Consider the following 14,317-nt stretch of genomic DNA (forward strand, 5'->3'; position numbering starts at 1 on the left):
TGAATAGATTACTGGATCATACTGCTTAGTCCACCTTTGCTGAGAACTATAGGGAGCTAAAAGGAATCCAACAACAAAACACAGATGCCACAATATATCATCTGCAGATATGCCAGTTCCCTGGAGCAGGAAAGCAGTTCATATTAGAACTATAATAAAAGAAGGAGGGAGAGAGGAGATTAGAGAATTCATTATCTCCTGCCTACTCAGGGGCAACAAGTTAGGTCTTGAATTGCTGAATTTTGATGGTAATAATATTTTTGCAATGTTTTGTAGTTTCAACACACTTTCCTTAGATAGTCCCTGATCATATGCATCATTGTGTCTGCTCCCCTTTGCCTATCAATCTCAGTAGCTCTGGAGCTCTTAGCACCTTTTCATTACACCACTACAGTCTATCATTGTGCTCTTTCTTACATCTCTTCCCCAGGATTAGTAGGATTCCCCTTGACTGTAGAGTTTGGGAGGGTTAATGCAGTGAATGTGCATTAAATCAGATTTTTAGAGGAAAAGGACTTTGGAAGTTACTTTTCTTAACAGATTTCCATACAATTACATGGAGAGCAAAGATATTGAGTGTCTTAACTAACTGGCTGGAGAAATGGGCAGAGAGGAGACTCTTTTTACTACTCAATCCTGGTTCATCTGCCTAGCTCCATGTGAACCCTAAAATAAAATTCCCACAGCCACTAGTTGGTTAAATTTTCCCATTCTTCCTTAGAACCATCTCCCAAATTGGATTTGCTTTTCATTCCTGACAATAACATGCCAAATCATATTCTCCCCATTTCATGCGTTTCTTAAATTCACAGTTTCCTTGACTTCCCAGCTCCAGGGCACCCTATTTGGAAGACCAGATAAGTTAACACAGGTTTGTTAATAGCGTCTTTTGTGTAAAAAAATCAAGCCCAAAGCTTTCAACAGAGCATGCATGGAACTCTATCACTTGGTTCCTTCCTACCTTTCCATAATCATGAACCCAATAACAATTCAGAAGACTCCACTTTCTGTGCTTCACTCCCCAGCACACCACACATAACTTCTCCTTTGTGTCTCTCTATTCACGTTATCCTTCCCTGGTAATGCTCCCTGTGTTAGTTAGTTTGGACTGCTACAACAGAACACTATATACTGAGTGAGTTATAAACACCACAAATATTATTTCCCGCAGTTCTGGAGGCTGAGAAGTCCAAGATCAAGGTGCAGGCAGATTCCATGTCTGGTTAGGGGTTGCTTTGTGAACTATAGATGACTTTTCACATAGCAGTATGAGTGAAGGAGGTTTCTTTTGTAAGGATGCTAATCCCACTTATGAGTGTCCTCATGACCTAATTATCTCCTAAAAACCCCATCTCCAAACATTATCATAGGTCTCAACATACAAATTTTGGGAGGACACAAACATTCAGTCTATAGCACTCCCAAATTTACTGGGTATCCTACCATTCCTTGAAGACCAGATAAATTTTTCCCTTCCTCTGTAAAGTTTCTGACTGCCACAAGGTAATTTCTCTCTTCTGTGAATCCCAACAGCACACCTTACCTGTAGCATTCATTGAGTACTTTGAATAAGTATTCTGGAAATTTATTATGATTTATATATTTTACCTCTTGAATTAAACTCCTTGAAGGTAGAGATCTTATATTGCCAGTTTTCTCCTTTAGTTACCGTGGGAAGCTAGTGGAGCTCCTAGAGGTATAAGGAACTCCAGTACAGCACAGACAGGTTTTGGGACCTCAGTCTACAACAATCCTGAAGAACCTCTGAGAGCGTCAGGCAGGAAAAACTGGATATGGTTCTGAGGCCTCAGAAATCAGGAAGCACACATTAGAGTATCACTGCTCTCTGTTCATGGCAACTGAGAGGCAAAGAGTAGATTAACGAGCCTCCCCACTTGTGCTCATGGTGACCCAATGGCCCAGTGACAGCTTCTGCTCCTGCTACCCGGGAACAAGATGCAGAATGAGCCGCAGAGGCTCCATGCATCCCAGGGGAGCCCAGTCCACCATGATGAACTTTAGGAAATCATGAGACACATTGAAGCATGTAGGATCTTAGTTTCCTGATCAGGAGTCGAACCTGCACACCTGCAGTGGGAGTGTGAAGTCTTAGCCACTGGACCTCCAGGGAAGTCCTTCTAATGGTAGATTTAAAAATAATATTGTTCCAGTGGTGGAGTTGGCCGGGAGGCAACAGCAGTCATCTAGGACAGAGACCATCAAGATAGGAACTAAGACAGAGATGGCAGGATGAGAGAAAAGGAACACACCAGGGGGATATTTAGGACATTAACTGCCAGACACTGGCATGCAAGAGTTTCAGTGGCATCACCTGTTGCATGGACATGAGCTTGGACTGACTGTACCATAATCAGGGATATCAATTGTCCACTCAAACATAGACTTCCTGATAACCAAAAGTCCTGATGTGTAGTGCTTGCTAATTTCAAGCTACAAAGGGCTTGACAATCAGCTGGCAAAATTCCTGATATTTTTAATGTTGCTTGTGGGGGCCAGAACAAGAGAGCTCTGGCACATTACTGACCCGAATTCAGTGTCAAGCAATCCAGTTTTCAGTTCACTTAAATTTTATTCCTTTTATCCTTCCTTCTTTGAATATATTGACTATCTGTTTCCTTGCCATTTCTTCTAAGAATGACTCTAAAGCCATTCATAGGATTTTATGGACCTGGAGAAGGGACAGACACTGGACATGCACTGGACATACACTGCACCGTACATTGAACATACAGTGGAATGTACACTGGATGTACACTGGAGTGTACACTGCACACTACACTGCACTGTGTACACTGACCATACACTGGAGTATACAGCACTGTACACTGGTGTACACTGAACTGTGCACTGGACATACGGTGGACTGGACACCAGATGTGCCCACATGTGTCCCAGATGCGCCCAGCTATGCATTTGGCCTGAATATCATTCTCCAAATGTGTCCAGCTATGCTCCAGATATTTTCCAGCTGTGTTCTCGCTGTGCACTTGGCCTGTATATCTGATTCTCCAGATGTGTTCCAGATGTGTTCCAGCTGTGTCCAACTGTGCACTTGGACTGTACAGATGTGCACTGGAGTGTTTATTGGACTGTACACTGGACTGTACACTAGAATGCACAATGTACACTGGCTGTACACTGTACTATACACTGACTGTATACAGTATACATTGGATGTGCATGGACTGTACATGATGTACACTGGCTGTACACTACTTCATATGGGACTGTATACAATGTACAGGTGATACAGATGTGCTCCAGATGTGTACTTGGACTGTCCAGCAGATGAGTACTGGAGTGTACACAGGAGTATATACTGTACTGTGAAAAAACTGAAACAAGCACCAGCGTTTCTTCTGCTTTTTCCCTTGAGGTCCAGGTAGACACAATTAGTCCATTTTCAATTTCAAGATGCCAAAAATTTTAAAGATCAACTTGCTAGCATTTTATTACAAGCAAAGAGTCACTGATTCTAAATTACATAATGTACAGCTCAAAGAGATGGGAATACCAGACCGTCTTACCTGTCTCCTGAGAATCAGGTATATGAGTCAAGAAGCAACAGTTAGAACTGTATTTGGAACAACTGATTGGTTCAAAATTGAGAAAGGAGTATGACAAGACTGTTCTTTGTCACCCTATTTATTGAACTTATGGGAGCACATCATGGGAAATGCCAGGATGGATGAGTTACAATTTGGAATCAAGATTGCTGGGAGAAATATCAATAACCTCAGATATGCAGATAATACCAGTTTAATGGCAAAAAACAAAGGGGAACTAGGAGCCCCTTGATGAGGGTGAAAGATGAGTGAAAACATTGGCTTAAAACTCAGTATTAAAAAGAAAAACAAACTAAGATCATGGCATCCAGCCCTATCACTTCATGGCAAACAGAAGGGGAAAAGGTGGAAGCAGTAACGTATTTCCTCTTTTGGGCTCTAAAATCACTGTAGAAATGACTACAGCCATGAAATTAAAAGACACCTGCTCCTGGGAAGAAAAGCTACAACAAACATAGACAGCATATTAAAAAGCAAAAAAAAAAAAAAAAAAAAAAATCACTGTGCCAACAAAGGTCCATATAGCCAAGGCCATGGTCTTTCCAGTAGTCATGTACAGATGTGAGAGTTGGATCATAAGGAAAGCAGAGCACCAAAGAACTGATGCCTTCGAACTCTGGTGCTGGAGAAGATTCTTGAGAGTCCCTAAGACTGCAAGGAGATCAAATCAGTCAATCCCAAAGGAAATCAACCCTGAATATTCATTGGAATGTTTGATGCTAAAGCTGAAGCTCCAATACTTTGGCCACCTGATGTGAAGAGCTGATTCACTGGAAAAGACCCTGATGCTTGGAAAGATTGAAGGCAGAAAGAGAACAGGTGACTGAGGATGAGATGGTTGGATGGCATCACCAATTCAATGGATGTGAACTTAGGCAGACTCTGGGAGAAGGTGAAGGACAGGGAGGCCTGATATGCTGCAGTCTGTGGGGTTGCAGAGAGTGACACAACTTGCAGTGACTGAACAGCAACAACAGCTCAAAACCAAAAGCCCCACAACTGAACTTGGTATAAATGTATGTTTTTATACTCATAACTAATGTGTTTCAAGGAGAAAGTTCGGGGATAAACATTTGTAAAGAAGTTATCATAATAGAGTTCAGGGAACATTACAAAAAAAAAAAAATCTCCCAAGAAACAAAAGTCCAGGATCAGAGGGCTTCACAGGTAAGTCCTGCCAAACACTTAGATGAGAGTTAGCATCTATCCTTCTGAAGCTAACACCTAATTTTCTGACGTATTTCAAAATATTTCAGAGGAAGGAACACTTCCAAACACATTTTGTGAGGCTACCATCACTCTGATACCAAAGCCAGACAAAGATGCCACAGAAAAGTACAGGTTAATATCACTGATGAATATACATGTAAAAATCCTCAACAAAATACTAGCAAACTGAATCCAACAATATGTTAAAATTGTTACACACCATGATCAAGTGGGATCCCAGGGTTGCAGGGCTTTTTCAATTTATCCACAAATTGAAACTATAATGAGATCTGCAGATCAAAAGTTCAATGAGATATCACCTCACACGGGTCAGAATGGCCATCATCAAAACACCTACAAGCAGTCAATGCTGGAGAAGATGTGGAGAAAAGGGAGCCCTCCTGCATTCTTGGTGGGAATGAAAATTAGTTCAGATACTATAGAGAACCATATGAAGGCTCCTTAAGAAACTGAAAATAGATCCAGCATATGATCCAGCAGTCCGACTCCTGAACATATATATCTGGAAGAAACCATGATTTGAAAGGATACATGCACCCCATCTTCATTGCAGTGTTGTTTACAATAGCCAAGACATGGAAGCCACCTAAATGTCCATTGACAGGGATAGAAAAAGAAGATGTGGTTCATATGTACAATAGAATATTTCTTAGCCATTAAAAAGAATGAAATAATGCCATTTGTAGCAACATGGATGTACCTGGAGATTATCATACTCATTGAAATGTCAGACAAGGACATTTATCTATTATATCACTTAAATGTGGGATCTAAAAAAAATGATACAAGTTAACTTATTTACAAAACAAACTGTATAGCCTAGGTCATGATGCTCAATACTCTCTAACAAACTAAGTGCGAAAGAGTTTGGAAAAGATGTGACTGAAATATGATTGAATCAATTTGATGTACACCTGAAACTAACACTTTGTTAATCAACTATTCTCCAATATAAAGTAAAACTAAAAAAAAAGACATTTTATTAGTAAAGTGAGAGACAGGATATTCTCAAGTCTGCTTTACTATTTTGGCAAATCATTTAGCATGACATTTAGCATTTTTGAGTCCAGTTTCCTCATCTGTAAAATGGAGACCCTAAGAATATCTGATCCATTGACCCTTTTGCTAGGATTAAATTAATTAATGCGTGGAATGGGTTTAACATAGTATCCAAGACATATTAAGTAGTCAATGAACGTTACCAATTTAAAAAAATTAAAATGTTTTATTTTTTGAAGCTCTGCTTGCCCTCTTTGTTTCATTTCTACTATTTCTGAGAACCAGAAAAACAAGTATGTGCTTGTGTGATCCTCTAAGAGATTAAATTGAATATGACAATGTTTCATTAAAGTATTTGTTAAAGTTGTGAAAATATTTTCAGAAATCACTCTATTGTGGCCCTCTAACCAAATATGTCGCATAACCTGGTTGTTTCAACTTTCCTATAAATTCCTCTCCCCCCTGAATGTTTTGCTGTTGTTGCTCAGTCACTAAGTCATGTCCAACTCTGTGCAACCCCATGGGCTATAGCACACCAAGCTCCTTTGTCCTCCACTATCTCTGGGACTTTGCACAAATTCATGCCATTGAGTCAGTTATTGAACATATTTAATTCCCTCTTAAAATGTAAATAGTTTCTAGAATTAAACACAAAGTTGTAAACATAGACTTACTAGGATAAAAACATAGGCTTATCTACTGATTCAGTATTTCTCCCAATACAACCTACAACATATTTAGTTTTTCAGTAGCTATATCACATTTGATTCACATTGAATTTAATGTAAAAATTCTTAGTCATTTTTTAGATGATACAGCTAACTAGTATCATGTGCTGTGCTCTGTTAAGTCGCTTCAATCATGTCTGACTGGACTGCCCACCAGACTCCTCTGTCCATGGAATCCTCCAGGCAAGAATACTGAAGTGAGCAGCCATTCTCTCTCCAGCGAATCTTCCCAACCTAGGGATCAAACCCTTGTCTCTTATGTCTCCTGCATTGGCAGGCAGGTTATTTATCACTAGCGTCATCTGGGAAGCCTAACTAGTATCATAGATATAGACAATATCCATATCTATAAAAAATATCAATATCTACAGATATAAAGAAAACTAAAATGTTCTTTATTCACCATGTATGCAGTTGAACTTTGCTTTGAGGGTAGGAGAATGAGCCTCAAATTGTAGATAAAATAACTATTTCACATTAAAAAAAAAGTCTTATGTTCACAGAAGGTACATATCAAATTCTGAAAGTTAAACACAAATATTTCATTGAGAGGCATGAAAATACCAAATTTGAGCACACTTCCTACCTGTAAAACCCTGGGGGTGCATGCTGCACTAGGAAGCTCTTCTCCATGTCCTGGAGAAGGTCATTCAGCATCCGCACACGCGTGGGATCTCTTTCCTTGGGGTCATTAGCAGGACGCATCTCATCTGACTGAAAGAGTTCAGCACTCTCCCGCAGGCGTGAGGCCAGGGCTAGCAGTTGAGGGGTGGTGGTTTGATCACCTGGTAAAGATAAGTAGGTCAGTCATAGATCAGAGCATCTCAAAGGCACAATATAAACATTTTATAATCATGATGTCAAAAGGAAGATTTACCATCAATTCAACTTTTAAAATCTTTCCACCAAAAATATTCGAATACATTCTACTAAGAGTGTCAAATTTATTACAACTGTGTGTTAGTCACTCAGTCATGTCTGCCTCTTTGGGAACCCATGAACTGTAGCCCACCAGGCTCCTCTGTCCATAGGATTCTCCAGGCAAGAGAAATGGAGTGGGTTGCCATTTCCTTCTCCAGGGGATTTTCCCAACCTAGGGATCAAACCCAGGTCTCCTGCATTGTAAGCAGATTCTTTACCATCTGAGCCACCAAAGAAACCCACTGCTAATAATAATATCACCAGTAAATAGAAACTGATTGTTGAAATAATGCAACATTCTTGACACTGTCAAGCCATTTGACACAGGACACTTCACACAATTATCTCATTTAATATTCACCAAACATTGTATTGGCATGTTTTTTCATAGAAGCTGAGAGTTAAGGTAAGCAAACTGCAATAGATCATCAAGCAAGTAAGTGATAGGTAAGAATTAGAAGACTGATCTTTCTGACTCAAAAATTCATGCTCTTAATGGAATATCCTGTGTTTCAAGGGAAAAAAAAACTGTAAAAGGAATTATCTTCTCTTCCGAGAATATGTTACCCTATGTTGTGTGTCTACTGGGGTCTTTTTGCTTTACTAGAGTATTCCTGTAATTTGAAGCTGAAATACACCTTTGATCTGAAAATACACTAAAAACTATCCTATGTAATGTTTATATTGTTTTCCTTTTGAGATGATTTTTGTTTGTTTGTTTTTCCATCTGTTTGTATAACTTACTGGAAGTCATTCTGATATGAATGGTGGTAGCAAAAGGATCAAAGAATGTTCCTTTGACTAAGGGAAGGGCTGCATCATATAGTAATTACGCTGCCAAATCCTAGAATCAGACCACTTGAGTTCAAATCCTTGCTCTACCACATAGTATAATAACTTTGTGATGCTGGGTTATTTTGCCTCAATGTCCTTATGTGAAATGAACATATAGTAGTACTTGCTTTATAGATTTTTTTAAATGAGAGTTAAATAATTAATACTTGTAAAGTACTCCCCTACAGGTAAGCAGTTCCTAGCTGGTGCTTAAACTTGTTTAAAAAGCTTTCTTTTATCATGCCATGGGGGGCCTTCCATCATCTTCCAGATAGCCCCACCATTAGAGGCAGTTTTTGACACCCCTGACTATTGCCTCACCCATTCTCAGCCTAGCTACAGCTGAGTCCAACAAGGTCAGCACTGCACTACAGAGGATTACTTCAAGTCAACATACTGAAATGAACCTGGTAAATCTCAACTGACAATCCTGAGAGCATGGCATTGAGATAAGTAGGTGGAAGACTGAAAAGAGACCTCATGAAACCTTCGCCTAGGAAAGCCTCTGCAAAAGGAAAGGCTGCAAAGGGACTCTTTCTCCAAGTGAAGTCTAAGGGTAAGGATCACCAGCTTCCAAAGCACCTGGGTTTTGTGAAAATGCAGATTCCTAGACCTTCTGGATTTCTCTAGGGCCCAGGAATCAAAATTTCAGCATGTTACTCAGACTATTCCTTATATCTTAATGTTTAAGAAGCACTGTAGAGAGGTTATGTGCTAAGAAAATGAAAAGTAGATTAGAATCATAACTGTAGTATAAAATATGTCTGTCACAGAATTATTTATACCAACCTTTAACATAGTGATCTTTATTTCCTCTCACCTTTATTTGATGTGAATTATTTTATATGTCAATTTCATTATAGCCCAGCATAGTTCTGACACTCAGTAATTGTTTACTAAATAGACTCAATATTTTTAGAAAAACATCTAGTAAAAAAAATAATAAAAAATGACAACTATGTAAAGAAATAAATGGTTTTAATGAAGGCTACAAAGAAAGAGCTTTCTTTGTAGCTCTCTGTTCACTAAAATTAACAATATGAATAAAATCAATTATAGGAGTTCACAGGGTTTTGGCATTTGATATTTTCAACGTGTGTACCACATTTATTAGTAATCTTGTTTGATTTCAAACAAAACTTGAGGATGCAAGCAGAGATATTTTTGCTCATTGAGGATATCCAGCCTCTTAAGAAACAATATTAATAATGACAATTTATGAAGATACGGTTTCTCTTAAATTATTAAATTATCATAATATTAACATGGAAAACCTATAGGTGATATCTTTTTGCACAAGGAAAGAAAAAGAAGGATAAAGGCACATTTGGATTATATTAGAATTGAAAGACTGAACAACAGAGAAAACTAGTTCGACATCCTTAAGAGTCTTCCATTTAAGAAAGAAAAATCTCTTCTGATCTAACATACACCACAGAATTGAAGACATTACCACTGAATCAAGTGAGACAAATTGTACCATTCTACCTTATTTGGCCTTAAATGAATTTATCTTTCATGATGGTGCAGGTGGAGAAAATTGACAGCTTTAGGAACTGGTTGGTTTCAGAAAGGACCCTGAGAGTAGAAACCTGCCACCACAGCATACCTTGTGCATTACTTCAAGGATATGAGGTTACAGATTGAAAAGTAGCTTTACTCCCAGAGGTTCACTCAATCATTTTGATATATAACTGATGTTCCAAAGATTCCTAATAGCCATTTCTATGATCCCAAATGATTTTCCCTTGTGATCCTTAGGATGAATACTAGAATGCCAGCTCTGTGAGGGAAGAGATTTTTATTTGTTTCATTCACTGTCATTAGGTGTCATTTCCCAGCACTTAAAACTGTGCCTGACAAACCATAATGAATGAATGTATGAATTATATACTGTGATCATAGCATCTGTAATATTTTAGCTTTACCTTCATTATCTCTTTTCCTTGACTGAAAAGAACCCCACACAAACAGCAAATATGTTTTCCCTCTTTGTATCTCTGTACCCTAGCACAATACCTGATATATGGCATTTATAAAAAATGCCATTTATTAAAAATTTATTTAAATTATTTATTAAAATTTATTAAAATCTTGTTGAGTTTATATTGAATTATAAGATAATGTCTTATTTGAGATACAGTATTAAATTATGTCTACAAAATCATTCAGAAAGATAGTGCATGATGAACATAAACACGTGCTATTTCTTTTACTTTCTTACTAAATATCAATAGTAGTTGCATAAAAAAGGGAACAAAATTAAAAAGCTATTTTAGGGTAAATATAGGTTAAATTAAACTAAATAGAATTAAAATTCTACTGATAACTACCCCCCCAAACTAAGACTATTAAAAAGAAAAAAAATAAAAAACTTCTTTTAAGGCACAGTGAATGCCAGAGAACTAATTGAGGTTCTTAACAGTTAAGGTTTAATAATCCATTTGACCAAACAAAATGAACTGGGAGCTAGAGATTTCTATAAGGATAGATACAATTATCCTGAAGTTTCACATAATACATGGCATCTGAAGACCAGAAGACCAGGACTTGGTATAAAGAAAATATAAGAGCCTGGTTTATTTAAGTACCATCAATGTGGACATGAACAGATTACTTAACATTGATGTTCTCTAGCTTCCTTGGGGAAATGAATGGTCATTTTACTAAGTATTTAAGTCACTATATAAACACAAGTTATTATTGGTATTATCAGAGCACACAAACTAAATACAAATTAGTACCAACTCATTTGCTCAAGGCAAGCAAAAAATACTTAAACAGCTTTGCTAATGATTTTATTCTCATAGACATTATTTCTTATCACTTCCCCCAACTCATGCCTCCCCTCCCTGCTACTGTCTCACACTTCTCCCCATATATACTTTCATAAGGATTCCCAATTTTATTTTGCAGTGCTTATGAATCTGGAGCTAGTTTTACTTTCCATGGGCTGGCATCTCAAACCTCTGAAGAACAAGGAAAGGGGTAATTTACAGGGTAAAAGAATTAGAGAGTGATCAAGATGGCAGAGTAGTAGGACATGAAGCTCACCTTCTCCCAGAAATATATCAAAAATACATCTATATGTAGAACGATCCTCACAGAATATCTACTGAACACTGGAAGAAGACCTCAGACTATGAAAAGACCAAGAAAATCTCCATGTAACTGGGTATAAGAAAACATTAAAAAAAAAAAAAAAAAAAAAGGAGCTGGGTCAGAAGCTGTGCCACTGCGAGACAGCTGTGAAAGAGGAAAGGTTCCTGTACCTAGAGAAGCCCCCTCACCATCAGGAAGATTCACTGGGACAGAAGGGGAGCTTCTGAGCCTCAGAGGAGAGCATGGCAGCCTATTTGTGGCAGCCATAGCAGACGGAAAACTGCACAGATGGTGCCGCTGCCCTGCACTCCCCAGCCTGACATGCGTGTCTGCCAGTGCTGGAGGGGGATGGATGCTGGAATTTGGGTTTCAGGGATCAGACCTGGGGAAAGGACTGAGGTTGACTGTGCTGAGACAGATGGAGGGAGTGGGAATCCTATGAAACTGTGGCTGGTGGTTATACTAAGAGGAAACCTGGACCACCTTATAGGCCAGTCACCATCGTTTGGAGGGCATGGAAAGAATGAGGTACAGATTGTAGCCTTTCCCTCCATGCCAAGAGAGGGCAGGACACTGCCTTCATTGGCTCCAGAGGTGGATGCCAAGAGTGGTCACAGGCCACCACTGTCTCCTTCCTAGACTCCAGGAGTGGTCACAAGCTATACCCATTCCCACTGCATGCTCAGGGGTGTGCCTGAACTGCCACCACTGAGAACCCCAGGAGTGGGCACTAGTCACTGCATCTGCTTAACTCCTACCAAGGGGATAACGACCAGCACATGCTGAGGAGAGAGAAGACAGGCAACTGTACTAAACACAGCCCTTGCATCAAATATACTAAACCCAAATAAGCTACACAGGAACAGTCCCACACATAAATACCCCTCCAAAACCATAGTAGATAATTATTTCTCCTAAACTCACAGAGTAGGAGAAATGTAAGGAAAATGAAGAAGCAAAAGCACCACTCCAGTTAAAAGACTAAGAGAGATCCCCTGAGAGAACAAATGATGAAACAGACCTCTTCAGCCTAATACACTGGTTTCTAAAAGGAGACAATGAGAATACTGAAGGAGTTAAGAAAGTCTATCAAGAGAAATTCAGATTATTGTAAAAAAAAAAAAAAAAAGGAACTAGAAACTATAAATAGGAACCAAGAAAAATTAGAAAATTCATTTGGAGAGACAGAAGCCGAGCTGAAGGCAATGGATAGCAGAATGAATAATGCAAAAGAACGAACAATTGACCTGAAAGATAGAATAATGGAAATCACCCAATAAGGACAGAAGATAGAAAGCCAAATTAATAAAAAGAAAATTAAAGCAATATGAAAGATCTATGAGATAATATAAAGCATGCTAACCTATGCTTAATAGAGATTCCAGAAGGAAAAGAGAAAAAGAGATAAAAAATGTATTTAAATAAATTATGACTGAACACTTCCTAAACCTAAAGAAGGAAACAAATATTGAGGAAGCATAGAAAGTCCCAAACAGACCTACAACAAGACATATTATAATTAAAGTTTGGAAAAGTTAAAGAGAGTATTCTAAAGGCAACAAGAGAAAAACAAAATAGTTTATTACAAGGGAACCCCCATAAGACTATCAGGTGACTTCTCCTCAGAAATGTTGCAGGCCAGAATGGAATGGGAAAGATACACTCAAAACCCTGAAAGGGAATAATCTGCAACTAGGATACTCTACCAGCAAGATTATTGTTTAGAATAGGAGGAGAAATAAAGAATTTCTCAGACAAGCAAAACTATTCTAAAGGAAATACTGAAAGGTTTTTCTCTAAATTTAAAATAAGTAAGAATCTACAGGGAAGAGAAAACTACAATTGGAAAATAAATCACTTAAGTCAGTACAAAGATTTAAAAAAATCAAATTTTCCGTGAAAGTAATGATAATCACAATGAACAGCAGAAGGACAAACATAAAGATATAAAAGAGGACATCAAAATCATAAAATATGGGGGAGGAGAGTAAGAAAATGCAGGGTATTTCCCCCCAGAATGTGTTTGAGACTATATGACTAACAGTCTAGGGCAAGTAGATATTGGAAGGGTTTAACATACTGGAAAAACAGGGTAACCACAAATCAAAAATATACAATAAATTCACTGAAGCCAAAAAGAACATACGTATAATACAAAAGAAAATCCTTAAACCACAAAGGAAAAACAGGACAGAGAAGAAATGTAAAGTCAATGGAAAAACAAAGCTCAAAACGGCAATAAATACATACCTATCAATAATTACCTTAAATGTCAATGTACTAAATGCTCCAATCAAAACACACAGACTGGCATATTAGATTAAAAAGAAAGAAAGAAAGAAAGAAAAAGCAAGAGTCTACAATATGCTGCCTACAAGAGATCCACTTAGGGCAAAGGACACACATAGATTAAAAGTGATGGAATGGAAAAAGATGTTTCAAACAGAAATGACGTGAGATCAGGGGTTTCAGTACTCATATCAGACAAAATAGACTTTGAAACAAAGCCCATAAGGAAAGATAAAGAAGGACACTATATAATGATAAAAGCATCAATACAAGAAGAGGATTTTATGCTGATTAATATAAACCTAATATAAGAGCACCCAAATATATGAAACAATACCGATAAACATAAAGGGAGAAACTGAAAGCAACACAGTAAATAGTAGGAGATCATAGCACCTCACTTACCTCAATGGACAGACCTTAGAGACAGAGATTCAGTGAGGCAACAGATCCTAAGTAATACAATAGAACAGTTAGACCTAATTCTATTTTCAGGACATTACATCCAAAAACGCAGAATACATATTATTTTCAAGTGCACGTGGAAGATTCTCTAGGATTGACTGCTTATTAATGTACAAAACAATCATCAACAAATTTAAGAGTATAGAAATTATCTCAAGCATC

General features: G+C 38.0%; 1 protein-coding gene across 3 annotated transcripts in view; it reads right to left on the reverse strand.

Annotated features, from left to right (window-relative positions):
- The window catches only part of NAALADL2 (N-acetylated alpha-linked acidic dipeptidase like 2), a 1,546,902-nt gene that overhangs the window by 56,378 nt on the left and 1,476,207 nt on the right, over positions 1–14,317 (reverse strand). For all 3 annotated transcript variants that reach the window (XM_027540660.1, XM_027540668.1, XM_027540650.1), the window contains one exon: positions 7,131–7,329. In XM_027540660.1, coding sequence (XP_027396461.1) covers positions 7,131–7,329 — 199 coding nt within the window. The remainder of the gene's footprint in view (positions 1–7,130; positions 7,330–14,317) is intronic.

The sequence above is a fragment of the Bos indicus x Bos taurus genome, chromosome 1, assembly GCF_003369695.1.
Source record: "Bos indicus x Bos taurus breed Angus x Brahman F1 hybrid chromosome 1, Bos_hybrid_MaternalHap_v2.0, whole genome shotgun sequence".
NCBI classification, from domain to species: Eukaryota; Metazoa; Chordata; class Mammalia; order Artiodactyla; family Bovidae; genus Bos; species Bos indicus x Bos taurus.